Genomic DNA, 21,260 nt, shown 5'->3' with positions numbered 1-21,260 from the left:
TTATATACAGTTTGGGGTTTAGTTTTAAGCAGAACGTATAATTGTTATATACAGTTTGGGGTTTAGTTTTAAGCAGAACGTATAATTGTTATATACAGTTTGGGGTTTAGTTTTAAGCAGAACGTATAATTGCTATATCCAACTTGGTTTAGGTTTAAGGAGAACGTATAATTGTTATATACAGTTTAGGGTTTAGTTTTAAGCAGAACGTATAATTGTTGTATACAGTTATAAGGTTTAGTTTAAAGCAGAACGTATAATTTTTATATACAACTTGGTTTAGTTTTAAGCAGAACGTATAATTGTTATATACAGTTTGGGGTTTAGTTTTAAGCAGAACGTATAATTGTTATATACACATTGGTTTAGTTTTAAGCAGAACGTATAATTGTTATATACAGTTTGGGGTTTAGTTTTAAGCAGAACGTATAATTGTTATACACAACTTGGTTTAGTTTTAAGCAGAAAGTATAATTGTTGTATACATCTTGGTTTAGTTTTCAGCAGAACGTATAATTGTTACGTACAGTTTGGGGTTTAGTTTTAAGAAGAACGTATAACTGTTATATACAGTTTGGCGTATAGTTATAAGCAGAACATATAATTGTTATATACAGTTTGGGTGTAGTTTTAAGCAGAACATATAATTGTTATATATAACTTGGTTTAGTTTTAAGCAGAACGTATTATTGTTATATACAGTTTGGGGTTTAGTTTTAAGCAGAACGTATAATTGTTATATACAGTTTGGGGTTTAGTTTTAAGCAGAACGTATAATTGTTATATACAGTTTGGGGTTTAGTTTTAAGCAGAACGTATAATGATTATATGCAACTTGGTTTAGTTTTGAGCAGAAGGTATAATTGTTATATACAGTTTAGGGTTTAGTTTTAAGCAGAACGTATAATTGTTATATACAACTGTGTTTAGTTTTAAGCAGAACGTATAATTGTTATATACAGTTTGGGGTTTAGTTTTAAGCAGAACGTATTATTGTTATATACAACTTGGTTTGGTTTTAGCAGAACGTATAATTGTTATATACAGTTTGGGGTTTAGTTTTAAGCAGAACGTATAAGTGTTATACACAGTTTGGGGTTTAGTTTTAAGCAGAACGTATAATTGTTATATACAGTTTGGGGTTTAGTTTTAAGCAGAGCGTATAATTGTTATATTCAACTTGGTTTGGTTTTAAGCAGAACGTATAATTGTTATATACAATTTGGTTTGGTTTTAAGCAGAACGTATAATTGTTATCCACAACTTGGTTTAGTTTTAAGCAGAACGTATAATTGTTGTATCAAACTTGGTGTTTAGTTTTAAGCAGAACGTATAATTGTTATATACCACTTGGTTTGGTTTTAAGCAGTATGTATAATTGTTATATACCACTTGGTTTAGTTTTAAGCAGAACGTATAATTGTTATATACAACTTGGTTTAGTTTTAAGCAGAACGTATAATTGTTATATACCACTTTGTTTGGTTTTAAGCAGAACGTATAATTGTTATATACCACTTGGTTTGGTTTTAAGCAGAACGTATAATTGTTGTATACAGTTTGGGGTTTAGTTTTAAGCAGAACGTATAATTGTTATATACAGTTTAGGGTGTAGTTTTAGGCAGAACGTATAATTGTTATATATCACTTTGTTTGGTTTTAAGCAGAACGTATAATTGTTCTATACAGTTTGGGGTTTAGTTTTAAGCAGAACGTATAATTGTTATATACAGTTTGGGGTTTAGTGTTAAGCAGAACGTATAATTGTTATATACAGTTTGGGGTGTAGTTTTAAGCAGAAGGTATAATTGTTATATACAACTTGGTTTGGTTTTAAGCAGAACGTATAATTGTTGTATACAGTTTGGGGTTTAGTTTTAAGCAGAACGTATAATTGTTATATACAGTTTGGTGTTTAGATTTAAGCAGAACGTATAATTGTTATATACAGTTTGGTGTTTAGTTTTAAGCAGAACGTATAATTGTTATATACAGTTTGGGGTTTAGTGTTAAGCAGAACGTATAATTGTTATATACAACTTGGTTTGGTTTTAAGCAGAACATATAATTGTTATATACAGTTTGGGGTTTAGTTTTAAGCAGAACGTATAATTGTTATATACAACTTGGTTTGGTATTAAGCAGAACGTATAATTGTTATATACAGTTTGGTTTGGTTTCTCAGTTTTGCTGCATATCAACCATTTCAAGAGTATTTATCTCTAAGAAACAATAAATATGGAAATCAATAAATTAAGGACACTTCACTCAATACAGGTTGTTATTTTGAATTATTTCTGGGTAAAGATATTCATCAATTACCCAATAATGTAATTGATTTTGATGGATTAGTCTTCATCATCCGTATCAGTAACTATTTGACACGTGGTCTTCTTGACGCTGCCGCTGCCGCCGCATAAATGTGTATCAATATATATGATCAAAGAACACAAAATATGAAGCAAGGAAAGAAGGCCAAATGCTTTGGAGATGATCAAACTTAATTGAAAGATCAGAAAGTAAAATTCAAATAAGGTTTAAAAGGACAACTTGATTTTTAGAAAACCGTTCTTTACTGGAGTTTATTCGGTAAATTCTTCAGAAACTGAGAAAAAATGATAAACTAAAACATAAGAAGCTGACTATTCAATTTAATATGATTGAACAGAAGAATGATACCTATATATATATATATATATATATATATATATATATATATATATATATATATATATATATATAAGAATAAGAAACTAGATCTAATATTTGTAACATTTTTTGTTCTTAAGATTAAGGGGGAGGGTGTTTGATGAACACTGCTGGGGAGTCATAATTTGATATACTGTTTCGTTTTTAAATCCTCGAAACAGTGTTTGATGATAGACAGCTGATGATCTCTTAAATTAACATTTGTACTATAGTGTATTGGAGAGAGCAAGTTGATGCATTGATTGCAGTTGATTAAATGACTTACTGACTAAATAGTTTTCTAACGAATAATAAAAAATATAAAAATTAAGTAAGTTTTTTTATATAGTTTTAAAAGTTAAAAAAAAACTTCCAGGACTGTATATATATATATATATATGTATATATATATATATATATATATATATATATATATATATATATATATATATATATATATATATATAATAGTCATTCATAGACGGTAAACATAATAGTGATTCCTCTTGTATGTACCCTTTCAAAAATGAAACTCAACGCATAATGAGATCTTTAAAATCCTCATACTAAATTTTGATCAGCATCCTTTACGTTATTTTGATTATAGAAAATGTTTAAAATGTAAGGCTTAAGCTTAAAAGGGTCTTAAGAATAAAAAATAAATTCGAGTAATCTTGCATGATTGACGTCTACTGACTACGGATAAAATTGAGTGCAAATTCTATATTATATTCCCCTGAGTACCTACGTATGTATATATAATTGTGTATTAGTTTGTGTATTTTACAAAATAAACACTATTCTTCGGAGATGTAAAATCTGTGGAGAATTGAAGAACACAATGCTCGTCTTATATATTTTTTAATTGAAAGGTCTACCCATAGGATGCTCACTAAATAGCTTTAACTACTAAAACTAAACTGAAATTTAGGAAATATTTATTACGTGATACCTATTATAATAATTAAATAAAATTCGCAAGTGTTCGGATTTTTACATATTGCTTGCAAACCGTTTCACCCTCGTTTGCAGAAAATTGAATATAGTTCACATTTGGGTCACAGCAGGTGTGTTTCAAAATCTTTAATGATCAATGGGGTACATTTGTGGTAAATCATGTACATACGATTAGACAAATGCAGAAATCCATTTAACTCGTTAACACACACACACACACACACACACACACACACACACACACATATACATATATATATGTATTATATATATATGTATTACAATATTAAAAGAGCTTTTTTATAAATAAAATCATACAGCCATAACCAAACAGAACAGGCGGGTCAACGAGTGATGCGTTTGATGCAGCATTAACTGTTGCTAAATGTTATAACCCGTTGATTTGAAAGATAAGAAATGTTTTATTTCAAATTGATGGTTAAATAAAATTAAATTTGTGATATTTTTTACACTAAATACTAATCCGTATAAATTCCTATTAATCTCTATAAATCCCTTATTGTGAATTGGACAGATGCCTAATCATTTATTTCGTTGCGCCTATACACAATTTTAACCAGTAGTTTCCAAGAAAAAAGTTCGATGGATAGACAGACAGACAGACAGATAGACAGACAAACAAACTAAATCAAAAAGTGTCATATTATACCAAGTATATATCTGCGAATATTTAGACAGCAAGTCATTGCCGAGGCAAGTTAGGTTAAATACGACAGAGTATTCTTTTTTGTTGATGTTTTTCTTAATTTTCTTGATTTGATGAACATTTCTCTTGATTTCACGTCGTAAATTGTATAATGTGTAATCGAATGATTTTGTGTCGGCCATTTTTTCTCGAACACTTTCGATTTATGATTGTTATTCGAGGTGATTTTTTCTTGGTAAAGACGCTTTATCAGTTGCTTTTATACAATTTATAAATGTGTTTGAGTTCATTTTGGTGTTTATTTATTTAATTTAACACCATATTACATCTTATAATAAAAACAAATTCAACTTAAATAAAAAAATATATATTAACCACTAATACTCAAATTAAGTACAGAAACAGAAAAATTCCTAGAAGTAATTCTAATCAAACAATCCAACATGAACAAACTAGCATTTTATTTAAGTACTAATATATTTAACATATTTAACATATTTAATATTTTTAATATATTTAACATATTTAACATATTTAATATATTTAACATATTTAACATATTTAATATTTTTAATATATTTAACATATTTAACATATTTAACATATGTAACATATTTAATATATTTAACATATTTAACATATTTAATATTTTTAATATATTTAATATATTTAACATATTTAACATATTTAACATATTTAACATATTTAATATTTTTAATATATTTAACATATTTAACATATTTAATATATTTAATATATTTAACATATTTAATATATTTAACATATTTAACATATTTAACATATTTAACATATTTAACATATTTAATATATTTAATATATTTAACATTTTTAACATATTTAACATATTTAATATATTTAATATATTTAACATATTTAACATATTTGACATATTTAATATATTTAATATATTTAATATATTTAACATATTTAACATATTTAACATATTTAATATATTTAATATATTTAATATATTTAACATATTTAACATATTTAACATATTTAACATATTTAATATATTTAACATATTTAATATATTTAACATATTTAACATATTTAATATATTTAATATATTTAATATATTTAACATATTTAACATATTTAACATATTTAATATATTTAACATATTTAATATTTTTAACATATTTAACATATTTAACATATTTAATATATTTAACATATTTAACATATTTAACATATTTAACATATTTAATATATTTAACATATTTAATATATTTAATATATTTAACATATTTAACATATTTAACATATTTAACATATTTAATATATTTAATATATTTAACATATTTAATATATTTAATATATTTAATATATTTAATATTTTTAACATATTTAACATATTTAACATATTTAACATATTTAATATATTTAATATATTTAACATATTTAATATATTTAACATATTTAATATATTTAACATATTTAATATTTTTAACATATTTAACATATTTAACATATTTAACATATTTAATATATTTAACATATTTAACATATTTAACATATTTAACATATTTAATATATTTAATATATTTAACATATTTAACATATTTAATATATTTAACATATTTAACATATTTAATATATTTAACATATTTAACATATTTAACATATTTAACATATTTAATATATTTAATATATTTAACATATTTAACATATTTAATATATTTAATATATTTAATATATTTAACATATTTAACATATTTAACATATTTAACATATTTAATATATTTAATATATTTAACATATTTAATATATTTAATATATTTAATATATTTAACATATTTAACATATTTAATATATTTTACATATTTAACATATTTAACATATTTAATATATTTAACATATTTAATATATTTAATATATTTAATATATTTAACATATTTAACATATTTAATATATTTAACATATTTAACATATTTAACATATTTAACATATTTAACATATTTAATATATTTAACATATTTAATATATTTAATATATTTAATATATTTAACATATTTAACATATTTAACATATTTAATATATTTAACATATTTAACATATTTAATATATTTAACATATTTAACATATTTAACATATTTAACATATTTAATATATTTAACATATTTAATATATTTAATATATTTAATATATTTAACATATTTAACATATTTAATATATTTAACATATTTAACATATTTAATATATTTAGCATATTTAATATATTTAATATATTTAATATATTTAACATATTTAATATATTTAATATATTTAACATATTTAACATATTTAACATATTTAACATATTTAACATATTTAATATATTTAGCATATTTAATATATTTAATATATTTAATATATTTAACATATTTAATATATTTAATATATTTAATATATTTAACATATTTAACATATTTAATATATTTAACATATTTAACATATTTAATATATTTAGCATATTTAATATATTTAATATATTTAATATATTTAACATATTTAATATATTTAATATATTTAATATATTTAACATATTTAACATATTTAATATATTTAACATATTTAATATATTTAATATATTTAACATATTTAACATATTTAACATATTTAACATATTTAACATATTTAACATATTTAACATATTTAATATATTTAACATATTTAACATATTTAATATATTTAACATATATAGCATATTTAATATATTTAATATATTTAACATATTTAACATATTTAATAATTAAAAATTCCTTATCTTTCCTTTTTAGACAGACAACTTACACAAACTGGTTAAATAGAATGAAACAAATAAATAAAAACCAAAATAAAATAACTTAATTATTTATATGAAAGTAACCGAAACATACCTTTTTAAAAACAATAAAATTACTCCTGATGATAATCACGGCTAAAAAGTGCTCGAAGAAAAATGGCCGACAAAAAATCCATCGGTTAAATATTACGAAACCAACAGAAATGTTCGTCAAATCGAGAAAATTAACAGAAAAATAAAGAAAAAAAGTATATATATATATATACATATATATATATATATATGTGTGTGTGTGTGTGTGTGTGTGTGTGTGTGTGTGTGTGTGTGTGTGTGAATATTTGTGCGTGTATGTTGATAAATATATAGATATATAGATAGATAGAGAGAGAGAGAAAGCGAGAGAGAGAGAGAGAGAAATAAATAAATCTGCGTATATGCTTGACAATCAGGAAAAAAGAGAAAAATAATGACATTGAGAATAATAATAAATAAACACACTTAATCAACTCTAGCATTAACTTCAATAAATTAATATTTTTAACTTAACGACACATTTAACATCAAAATTTTAAAAGAGTATTTAACCTGAATATAAATGAAGACGACGTATCTTTTGGGATGTAACTTTTGCATGTTTGTGGTCGTCGTGCAATCGTCTATTTGTGCACACTTAGAAGCAAAAGAAGATTACGTAACATGCTGTATATGTTTGTGTATGTGTATATGCGCGCTTGTGTGTGTTGGTTTACGCGTTTGTGTATGCGTGCTCTGTGCATTTTTACGTCATGACAACAAGGAGAATAAAAAAGAAAAATAAACAATAATAAAACTGTCGAATTAATGTGCAGCTTCTGCTTGCGTCCGTAATAAATGTGATCTTGTTACCTGTTTGAATTGTTCTTGAAATGTCCAATGATGAGATGGTCCTGTTGTGTCCACGCTGGGGTTTGGTAAAGTATGGCTGGGAACCGAAGCTGGCGGCAACGTCGCTAACGTCGGTGCCCCAGGAAGTCCTCTGTTGACCACGCCCCCACTTGCTGCTGCAGCTGCCGCCGCCGCAAATCTCTCTAAATAGGCAGCATGGTTGATGAGGTCCAGTCGAGAGTGGTCCGCTTTCAAGTCCCCAGTTGAGTTGAGCCGACTGTGAGCACCTGGTGGCGTGGTCACATAGTCTACTGGGCTGGCACCACTGCCGGTCCCGAGACCAACGCCGCCAATACTACCGACACTGGCTATACTCCCGCCTCCACTCGCTCCACCACCTCCTCCTCCGCCGCCTCCACCTCCCCCGCCACCGTTTCCACTTCCAGTTCCTGTATTTACAGATCCACTATTGGATCCACTGCTACCATTGCCGCTGTTGCCGCCGTTTCCGGAAGAACCGTTTCCAGATCCTGTGTTTCCGGTTCCTGTCGAGATGGGAAGTTTCCGCAAGTCCTGTTCTCGATGCTGTTGAATGCGTTCATGTAGTCTCAAGTCCTTGGCGCGAAGTTCTTCGTGCTGTCGAGCAATTGCCTCTTCATGAGCTTTCAACTCTCGTTCGATTTCCTCGCGTTCTTCTCTTTCCTGTTGCTTGAGCTTCTCGTACAGCTCACGATCGGCCGGGTCCATTTTGTCTGTGCAGATTTCGTTTTCTTCCCCGTTATCGCTGGCAGCATCGGAGTCAACATCAGACTCGTGTAAATCTCCATTCGACTGTAAAATGCAAAGCAATAGGATTAAAAATAAGTTTGATACAGGAAACAGAAATTAAAACAAAACAAATATTTCAAACTCTATTATTTTATTATTTTATTTTTATCAATTCAACTTGTTATTGTGTAAAGGTTCTGGCGGCCTAGATTTGGCTAATCAAATGCTACATTTTATCAATTTATTATCATAAGAAGTTGATGCAAAAGTGTATTTTTACAAACTCGGTGAAGTTTTGCCCAGATAGATGTACATATAATAACTAACTGCTGGCTATTGGCGTATAGTATAGGTTTACAATATAATTAACTAAGAGAATACCCAACCCAGGACGGATAAAATTAATTTCCCAAACAATACAGTTTTGCGCAATTACTAGGGATAAAATCAAGATATAATGTTATTAAACCTCATATCTAGAATCTTTGTTCTAATTTTGTTAAAAAAACATTACACATTTTTTTTTTTATATAAAATGATTAATAAATAGTAAAATGGCTAGAAACTAAGGTTTAAGGGGTTTTAAAAAGAAAATGAAATTCAAGGAACCTATCTTCATAGGTGCTTAATGACTATGGAGAGAATTGAATTAAAATCTAGTATATTTAATTTTCAAATGTGAGATTGTTCATATAATCCAACCTAAAATAAGGTTAAAATGCGCAAAGGAAATGAAACATTCGTGATTATTTAGTAATTTGTGTATGATATTTATTGTTAAAATTTCACAAAAGTTGTGAATATCTAAATGTTCTACGATACAATTCCACATCTTTTTGCCCTTTTTTATGGAACTAAATACATTTTGACTGCTTCCAAAATTCATAATGATTGGTTTATTAATTTAGGAGTGAATCCTATACATGCAGATGCATAAACAAATATTTCTATCCATTTATATAAAGATATAAATTAGTCGACAGTTAATTATTACTTAAGAATATAGCAGGTAAATTGTAACACATTGTTTTTGATATTGATTGATAGAATAAGTTGCAAATTAAAGTAATTTGAATAACAATATGTTGATGTATGGTAAGGTGGGGCATTAAAATATAGTTTGTGTTTTCTTTTCTTTTTTTTGCCATTCGATATGCATAAATAAGTGCATCTCCTCATTACATATCATGCGCGCGGAAAGATGCTCGTCTGACATACGAAACTATGTCAGTTTCTTAATTTAATAAAGAGTTGCGTAGAGTGCAAAGTGTCCATCAGGGAAATCATAAAGAAATGTACTCCTTGTTTGAAAGAAAGAGTAAAGTAAGGAGTGACAACCGAAGACAAAAAATCTGACTTGCCACACGAGAGAATTGTTTGGTTGAGTTGAAAGTGTAGACGAGATAGCGAGAAAAGAAATCATTTTGGAAACCTAGAAAGAATAGTGTTATGAATTGAAAGAGAACAAAAGTAAGAAAGAAAAAGAATTAAGTGACAGAAAGGGATAGAGTGTCGGAAAGAAGAATAAATAGAAATTAAAGAATGCAACCAAAAGGTGAACAAAATAAAGAAAAATGGACGAACAAAAAGAAAGGAATGAACGTAAAAATAGTGTCAAAAGAGAATGGAAAAAAGAACTAGAGACAACAACAGGAATTACATGAACAATGAAAAGAAATGTACAAAAAAGAAAAATGGCAAGAATGAAATAAAAGGCGAAATAATAAGGATGAATAATCAGAAGCAACTCAAAACATAAGAAAATAAATAAGAATGAAATGAAACAATTGGAAGGAAATCATTCTTAGCACTAATGTATCTCGCTTATGAGGCATCTAGATAAACATTGCAGTCACTCACTGAACTTTGTGAAATAACCCCCTTTTCTAGCTGATGAGACATTTAGTAAGCATCAACCACAGTATCACCGACTTACTTAATAGAATTCTGGTATTATCATGAGAAAACGATCGAATAGGTTATGCTAAATGTGGTCATTATGACAATTAGGTAACTTGCAGGTGACAATCGAACACGTTTTCGTCGGCTTACGATTGTAATCCACAAAATAAATGGCACCATGACAAATACATTCTACGGAAAAACTGAGAAAAAAATAATAAAACAAAATTGCACACGAAACACAGAGCATAGATAAACTAAAGCAAATATTCGGAGGAAATATGCAAGAAATATGTGATGTTAGCGATGATATAAAGAAATAAAAAAACACACGTGTCAAAGAACAGATATGAAATAAAAAAAACGAATATTAAGTGAGAAAACGATAAAATACAAAGAATAACTAAAATAAAAATAACAATAAAATAGACAACTTCGAGAGAATAAAGGTTAAAAGAAGGAAAGAAAAGAAGAAAGAAAATATTTTTTAGAAGTACAAAGACAGAAAAATAAAACGGAAAAATATAGAATAAACACTTTTGAAATCGACAATTATGACAGAATATCACAGAAAAACAAACAATTATGATATGATTTCAGGGAAAAAAACAAACAAACGTGACATAATACCAGGGAAAAAGAAACGATTATGACATAATGCCAGAGAAAAAGAAACAATCATAACATAATACCAAGGAAAAAGAAACAATTATGACATAATACCAAGGAAAAAGAAACAATCATAACATAATACCAAGGAAAAAGAAACAATAATGGCATAATACAAGGAAAAAAGAAACAATTATGGCATACTATCAGGGGAAAAAGAAACAATTTTGACATAATACCAGGGAAAAAGAAACAATTATGACATAATACGTGGGAAAACAAACAATTATGACATAATATCACAGCAAAACAAACAATATGAAGAGTAATGAGCAATAATGACAATACTTTAAATAGAAATAAGAACCGTACAAAAAAAGCTAGCAGAACACATTCGTTGAATATTCTTCATCATTAAAAAAACATAACTGAATGGGACAAAGCAATAATTTTTATTTACACATAAATTGGTAAATTTGGCGGAGAAATTTTTTTAAAATGTCAAGATTGAAAATGATACGCGATAAATAGACGAGTAAAATTATATGTTTTCAATGTAAAGACATGCATGGTCGAAGCGAATAAGACGTTTGTTAAAGTTCTGAATTTGATCATAAGAGAAAAGAATATAAACATCTAAGATTCTATACATCTGTTCGATTCAAAATTTTATTACCATTTCCGATTCCTAAAAAAGACATCTGAAGAAGATCATAGCCTAAATTGTTCTAAATACAACAACAACCAAGGTTGGAAAGCAGTTCTACTATAAAAAAAGTAAATACTTCAAAACAGATAATGTGTAATCAGTGTTCTCTCTCTCTCTCTCTCTCTCTCTCTCTCTATATATATATATATATATATATATATATATATATATATATATATATATATATATGTATGTATGTATGTGTGTGTGTGTGTATGTTTTTTGTTTTTTTTTATATTTTCCTTCCTTTGAAGATTGTAATGCCGGGTATGGGGCAGCCAAACCAGCTGCCAACATTGCCCCGCTTTTTTATTGAAACCAACCGAGAGCTCTTTTTAGTATCCTCGCTGTTCCCTTAAGTGCAATTGTATGTATGTATGTTTGTGTGTGCGTGTGTAAGTATGTTTCGATCACATGCAGCGACATGTAAATGCTTATGTAAAACAAATAAAAATATACCTTGCCCTACTTCGGGATTAAGCAGTCTTGTATGAACCTCGTTAAAAATTCATTGGTTGCTTCACGTCTGGAAGATATTACCCATATATATATATATATATATATATATATATATATATATATATATATATATATATATATGTATATATATATATATATATATATATGGGTGTGTGTGTGGGTGTGTGTGGGGGGGGGTGTTTATACATATATATGTGTGTGTGAGAGCTAAAGATTTCTCTAGAAATATTAACACAAAATCCGATTTAAATTGTCCTGTTTTCAATATTTCGAACCAATCACTAAGTCAGCTTAATATACAAAGAATGAACAGTAAGTAAAAAGAGGGTGGGGGATCAGATGAGCTACAATGGAAAGGCAACGTGTGCCAGTTATGTTTGTACGACGATGAGTAGTTTTGAATTAAGCACATAGATATTTTTAGTCGTATTGACCGGCTCGTGTAAACTGAAAGGGGAGAAATGTCTGGCATAAGGTATGAAAATAAAGAACACACGAGAGATATATGGAACGGAAGATAAAGAGAAAGGGGCGAAAGAAGAAGGGCCAGAACGAGCAATATACTGAGAGTAGGTTATCCAGTAGCGATTGTAGTCAGTTTCCGTTCGTTAAAGCTTTTTTGTATTGATGAGTAGAAATATTTGAATGAAGTCAAGTATGCGAAGTATGTTGTCTATGTTTCCCGTGAAATGAAATTGGATGCAACAAGTTGCCTCTCCAGTATAATATGTCCGTTTGTCTATAGTTATTTTTTGTGTGTTAACAATTTAATTAGGAATAGTTACTAGAGCACTTTGATTCTGGCTTACTTATTACCTTGTTGTATATTTTTGTTAGTAGACAGCGTGTTGTTTTTGTTATACACCTGATATTTTATTATGTATATATAGGCGTGTATTGACGAGGTAGTTTCAGTATTTTTTTGTTTTGTTTTAATATATTTTAGTGAAGGTTGAGGTGAGTTATTCCATGCACAATCAGCGCACAATCATAACCGGCCTCGTAATAGCTGCATGCATTATGGTCCTCACAGCTTATGAACGAATATCATATCATCCTTATTAAAGTAATTAAAATATCTTAAACACTTCATTCTTAACGCCATCCATATTTCTATTATCTACAATACCAAAACAGAATCCACTAAAACCTTCCCTTCATCCTCTCCACGACACAATTAATAACTCGACGACATGCTACCAAACAAACGATTCAGAACTTTATAGATCACCCAATTCTCGATCCAAATATTCTACACACTTATCTCACTCTATATTATCACACGCCGGTGTCTACACAATCTCATTTCATTGCTGCAACAAAGTATATTACGAGGTTTACACTAAACAAGAACCGATGAGTGCACCAGAGCCACGAGAACACTCCTCCTACACACGCTCCCCCTAAATCACTATTTAACGCCCAAAACACTAGTCAAACACGCATATCACACTTGGACTACTTATCGAATCAAGTCTCATCTCGTATGTCAACAACTTTATAGTACAAATGCATTTAAAATATCTACAAGCATTACTAAAATATTAACTAATCAAAAAAATGCTCACTATTTATACTGCGTAATTCCATTCTGGTGTTTATACAAATATATAAACATATACACATCCTTAAATTTACATAAATAGATATACTTATTGAATAATATATATCTGTGTGTTTGTCTGTGTTTGTATATGTGTGTGTATATGTGTGTGTATAAAATGATTTTCTAAGCTCTGGGAATGGCAATCTTCATTGTAATACTGCTGATAATAACTAATCTGTAGTTAAACACGACCTATAAAATGAATATTTGATACCAGTAAAGTTGACCATGTAACAAACAGGAGGATGAAACTGATCACGGCATAACTGTTGGAAATCCATATCATCTGATAATCTGTTAGTCATATATTATTATTTTTAATATATTATTAGTTTAATGGTTTCTTTTATCACTTTGAACTCATTGGCGTTATTGTCTTTTGTATATATTTGCATAATTCATCATAATACAACACTCCTTGATTAGTTTATACTACAAGGCACTAATATCAAAATCAGGATACATTGTCTACACAAGCTGTTATTTGAACAAACTATTTAATGAAATTGTTGATTCGCGTATTTTACAACGGTGTTAGTGCGAAAATAAGCACAGCTGACTAATATGATTTGAAATCTGCATCGCCGATTCCAGTACAGCTATGGTATCCATTTGGCAAATCATGCACCCCAACCGGACAATATCAACTACGTGCAAGATTCCGTACGTAAATGGTGAGATGCATATATTTAACAAGTTTAAACTACGTTGGTGGGGTTATAAACTATTTTTACTTGCTTAGTATGGTTTAAAAATATATTTTGTAGATGAAGATTGTATTTTAGATTCTTTGTAGTTATCAAGTTTCGACAAGAAATAAATTACAAAGTAAAAGATTTATTACCAATTATGCGACATGTCTGCGTTTGAATGTTATTAACTGATTCACGATTTCTTTCAGTCTGACAGCTTGGTAATATTAACATTGGTGTATGAATAATAAAAAGCGATAAAAAGAACAGTTGTTTAAATGTTTGATTTTCATTTAGGTTATTTAAACAAAATCTATATAGAACAACATGATGCGCAGAAGTAATACGGATTCAGTAATAGATTCATGTTCATAATCTGACTTGTGTAAAGGAAACGAATGGATTAGATGGTGGCACGATAAAGAGAAAGAGAAGGACGGAAGATAAAAAAAACGAGGCAGACAAAATACAAAGAAAGAATAAAAATGAAAATAAGGAAAGAGAGAGATAGAGAGAGTAGAATGTAAGGGATAAAAAGTGTTGTGCTTTGAGGACTTAAAAGAAATCCTTAGTACTACTCAGCACACTGCTATTTCCGATGGATGATGACGTAAGACGGAAGAGAACATAGATGACTTCTGAAATATTTACGATTGCTGAACTCTTTCGGCACATGAGTGAGAATCATTCAAAAAATATCTATTAGGAAAACGAATATTGTGGCACAAACCTTCTAAAACGAGTTTAGGCGATACGTGAAATTCATTTTCTAATGCTTCCTCATTATATAATAAATAAAAAATTGATACTCGCGGTGCTGGCCGAAATTGAATTAGTACTTCTGAAGGCTCCTGATCTAGACGTTGGTCCTTCATTTTCAATTTTCAGGTTCGCTGTTTATGGTTGTTGAACGTGAATGGAGACTCCAAGATATGTTTTATTTTGGGGTGCTTAGTAGGGCTAGGACAACAGCATATTCTGTTCATTGTTTTAAGTCTCGTGTGTGTTGATATTTTATATGTTTTTAGACAGAGTGATGTGGTTCTCAATTGATTAACTGTGTCTAACTGTGTCGGATATATACTCGAGAGTCAAAACAATGAAAAGAATATGCTGTTGTCATAGCCCTAGTGATTAGTTATATTGGTTATATTAGGCGATATTTCCTCAGCATTCATTAAAGAAGACACAAGTAATTGATATAGATATGTTATAATTACATAAGATTTCCCGAGTATTTTTAAGCGCCGACTGAATAAACTGTGAGGTGATCGCATTCCGATTAGTATGGAGAAATAATATTATCTAAATGCATGCAATTATGGACGCATATATTTGCATACCCGTTAGTAATGATAAATAGAACATTACGACGCATGTGTCTATGACAACGTTAAAACAACAACAACAACAACAACAACAATGTAATTTGTCATATAGTCACATTACCTTTTGTTTATACCAAGATACGGTTATGTACTAACAATTCACGTCTAGATCTCGACAAAAATAGCATTACAATTTGTGCATTTCACCTTTTTCTCATTATTTTGGAAATTCTTTCTTTATATTTTGTCATGTTTACTTAAATAGTAAATAATCTCAAGTATTTTAAAGAACATAACTACACATATCTTCATTGTTTCGATGTAAGTCAAACACTTTGATATGGGTTGACGTTAAAACCTATCATTTATATTCCGAGTTTTTTTTAGCCATTTACTTGAAATGAACATAAATTGTCAATCGTATTTAGAAATAGTATATATATATATATATATATATATATATATATATATATATATATATATATATATATATATATATATATATATATTATATACGTTTGAAGCCAAAACAACGTATTATTACAAAATTTTGTTTGAAATTTATATTTTTTAATAATGCGTTGTTTTGGCTTCAAACGTATATAATGCGTATTTTATTTCATTCAAACTCAACCAGCGCCTCTAAGGAACAAAAATCTTAACACACACACACGCAGACACACACACACATATGTATATATATATATATATATATAAATATATATAAATATATATATATATATATGTATTTAAACGAATACTTGTTGCGTACAATTGTAAGAGTGTTCCTTTTATAACTTCTATATTAATTGCTTTATGCATGTAGAGCTTCAATACTTAGTAACATAATACGACTCTTTAGTTTCCACAGGTATATAAAGTAATATATTCATATGCCACAGTTTATGAATTTTCAAATTGAATCAAGGTGGAATATTTTATACTTTACAATATATATATATATATATATATATATATATATATATATATATATATATATATATATATATATATATTGTATGTATATATATATATATATTGTACATAAATATATATATATATATATATATATATATTGTATATATATATATTGTATGTATATATATATATATATTGTACATAAATATATATATATTGTATGTATATATATATATATATTGTACATAAATATATATATATTGTATGTATATATATATATATATATATATTGTACATAAATATATATATATATATATATATATATATATATATATATATATATATATATATATATATATATATTAAAATTCAATCAAGATATCTTCCCCTATACATATCAGGATCCCTTATCCCTTATTCATTTTAATTTACTTGTTTCCAAATGATAAAATAATATAAACCCAAACAAAACCCCTCCCATCCCAAATGTCTAATAATGTCCATTACTTTCAATGCCTGTTGCGTTCTTCTAACAGCTGTTTATTTATCTATTTATTTATAGCTGATAATTGCCGTTATCCCATGAAAATCAACCTTTTTACGGATTACTTTGCGTGTCCTTTCAGTGAAAGTGCAAAGTATTCTCTCCATCCTCCGTTTCTCATTCCTCATTCACAATGTATAATAATTATGATATTAATTACTGGCTCGCAAGGAGCTTTCACACAGGTCATCAAAGATCTCATTGAATACAGCCTGTGATGTGTTCCCTGGAAGCTGAGTGACAACAAGTTTCCCCAGATTTTTATTATTATTATTATTATTATTATTATTATTATTATTATTATTATTATTATTATTATTATTGTGGTTGTTGTTGTCGTTGAAAAAAAAGATCTATATACCAATAAAGTTGAGTTCTTACTTCTGATATTGATATTAAAATCTTACATTTTTATTTAAAAATTATTTAAACAAATCGTTATTATACTCAGTCAGGGATATACAAGTAATTACGTGAAAGTAAACAGATTTGCAGGGTTTTTTTTAAAGAGAATCATTCATTAATTATTCATTTTTTTCTGATTTCCTATTTGATGACTCGTTTCATTTGACGATTATTTTGTATTTTATTCATGCATAGTTTCGACATTCTGGGTAATTGTGTAGACTTTAAGATAAAAACGACCTAGCACACAGAAATACATGTCTCTCTCTTTCTGCACATATGTGTGTGCATGCGCGCGTGTGTGTGTGTGTGTGTGTGTGTGTGTGTGTGTGTGTGTGTGTGACCTTGTCGGTATATGTGCGAGAAGCCCCTATCAAGCTCTTCTATAAACATTTGGTCTGCAGAGTTAAAATTTGATATATAGAGTATTTGGACCTGTAGCAGACATAAAATTTGGATCTTAGCCATCCAAAATTGCTGCTAAGGGGCCAAAATTGAATCAGAACAATTGACTTTGGTAGGTAAGTCGAATGAAATGACTCCTGCTGTTACTTTTGCGTATGCGCAAAATTGAATATTCGTAGCTCAAAGTTGCTTAATTATTTACCTTTTGCATCCATATGTCGGTAACTCAGACGGTATTTTTTATTATTTTTTTAATCATTACCATATATTGATAATAATCAATAAAGAATTTGCTCTATAAGAAATAAGAAATCTACATGAATTAAAATATAATATTCATGTCTACTTTATAACCGGGCTATGCCTGTTAGTATATATATATATATATATATATATATATATATATATATATATATATATATATATACAGGGTGTCCGTAAGGTTACTATACAGTCTTACTTGATTAAATAAAATAAGACTGTATAGCAACTTTACGAACACCCTGTATATATATATATATATATATATATATATATATATATATATATATATATATATATATATATATGGAAGTGACCTTGTTTATGAGTGCGAAACATTCCTACCAAACTTTTCTCTGAATATTTTATGTTATATTACAGAAGTGAAACTTGATATATAGGCAATTGGCCCGCGGTAAGACTTTCTATTTTTTAGCCGGCAAAAATAGCTGCTAAGGAATAAATATTGAAATCAAAGTATTTGACCTTGGCAAGTGTAAATCGACTAACTTCTAAGCATGCATACATATATATTTTTAACTTGAATTCATTTAATTTTTATCGTTTTTCGTTCATTTGTCAATAGCGCAAACACTACCGACGAAGTTTGGAGCGCTGAATGTTTTGCACTGAAGTCTTTTAAAATTCTTGTATCATTGATATATATATATATATATATATATATATATATATATATATATATATATATATATATATATATATATCGGGTACAATATAATGAGTAACAGAGGATTTGCTCTCTAATAATAAAAAAAATTCGAAATCTGTATAAATTAAAATATTACTAGCAGGGAGACTTGACTTTTCCGAGATTGAATGAGAATCAACGCATCGTCCAAAATTTTATTGTCATCGAAACTGATGAAATCGACCATTTTTCAATCAAATCAAATGCTTGCTTGAGTTAGGGACTCACCACGGTGAGTTAATTCACAATACATTGTAGTTTTCATTGCACTGTAGTCATCTATTTCTGTCGCGAGCCATGTGGGACTCATGTGTTGTACAGATCGATCCTCCACCTCGTTCTTGGTCTTCCGTTTAGCCTCTTATGTCTAACAGATGTCCATTCCGTTGTTCTGATAGTGCTCTGCGATAACAAAGCTTCTCAAACGCACCAGTGATGTTAAGCTATATTAAAGCGTTAACTTTGTTTAAGACATTCCGGTACAAAACATATGTAAGAACACTGCTACATGCAAGTACATTTGCGTGAAATTTTATTGAAATTCGCCAAATCTTTTAAAGGTCCATAAGAAACGAATTCACACAAAAAGTTCCTTTTATATATTAGTAGAGATCGAGACATTTAAGTGTATTTTAAGATCAAGCAACGCCGGGCAACCTGCCTGCTAGTTTTTATATATTTTGGATTTAGCATATATATATATATATATATATATATATATATATATATATATATATATATATATATATATATATAAAGTAATTTTGCCTGTTTGTGGATGTATGTGCGAGATCGTTTCCTATAGACTCGGAAACAGTTTGGCCGATTTTTATGAAAAACGGTACTATATGTGCCTGACAGTGTTCTTAGATATGTTTTGTATCGAAATGTTCTTGAAATGTTACAAAAATCGACGGTCGAAATAATCCGATCATAGAATGAAAAGGTGATTTGGATCAAAGTTAACATGTAAAGACATGTGAAGCTTCCTCCCTATGAACCGTGATTGATCCCCAACTAGAGCAGACAATCAATCGATTTGATTGAAAATAGGCGATTTCACCGATTTCGATGACAAAAAATATGGGAGTGTGAAACATTCGTTGATCCTCATTAAGTCCTTGCATATATATATATATAAGAAACTTTGTCTGTGTGTAGTATCGATAATCGATAATCGAAATAATCCGTAAAAGACGTAACAAGGATTCATATAAAATTTAACACTATATTTTGTCTAACATCGCAAGGTCATTTGAAAAATTTTATTACCACACAACTCAAAAGTAGGTTCTTTGACGTGACAGGGTCGCGGTTTGAAATTAATATTTTTGTTTAGAGCACAATTGGAGTATGATGCTTGACTTCTTGCATTTTTAACTTTAATTCAAGCCATTATATATAAACATAATTTTATAAAATCAACAGTACATTCTCTACAGTGCAATGTAAATTGCAATATATATATGGGCAATATTCAATCCTGAGTAACATCAGGATGACATGCTAGCACACACACAAGCACACACACACACACACATATATATATATATATTCCTTTCACATGCACATAATGTCACTTTTATATAAATATATATATATATATATATATATATATGTATATGTATACATATATATATATGTATATATATATATGTAAAAGTGACATTATATTGGAACTTGGTAGACTTAAGTCAACTAATCATATACATTCTACGCATGCGCAAATGTACATCTATTTGTTAAACACTATTTTTACATTTATTATGTGCGTATGGATAGAGCTCATACGGTAATGAATAATACTGGATCGCTATATATTTTGTTTCCGATTCTACCCGATGGATACCCAAATCATCTTATATTTTTTAATTTTTGATGTTATTATTTTATATCGGGTAGAATATAATAATCAGTACAGAAATGGCTTTATCATAATAAATACGAAATATGCATAACT

At 27.9% G+C, this 21,260-nt stretch overlaps 1 protein-coding gene across 9 annotated transcripts in view; it reads right to left on the bottom strand.

The window, feature by feature from the left end:
* Positions 1 to 21,260, bottom strand: part of LOC145239867 (AT-rich interactive domain-containing protein 3C-like) — a 420,808-nt gene that overhangs the window by 257,224 nt on the left and 142,324 nt on the right. For all 9 annotated transcript variants that reach the window (XM_080103441.1, XM_080103443.1, XM_080103444.1 and 6 more), the window contains one exon: positions 7,986 to 8,795. In XM_080103441.1, the coding sequence (XP_079959567.1) occupies positions 7,986 to 8,795 (810 nt within the window). The remainder of the gene's footprint in view (positions 1 to 7,985; positions 8,796 to 21,260) is intronic.

The sequence above is a fragment of the Euprymna scolopes genome, chromosome 19 (genome assembly GCF_053919585.1).
Source record: "Euprymna scolopes isolate OS-2025 chromosome 19, ASM5391958v1, whole genome shotgun sequence".
NCBI lineage: Eukaryota > Metazoa > Mollusca > Cephalopoda > Sepiida > Sepiolidae > Euprymna > Euprymna scolopes.
The sequence above is the reverse complement of the archived record's forward strand: the minus strand, read 5'-3'. Positions and strand labels throughout refer to the sequence as shown.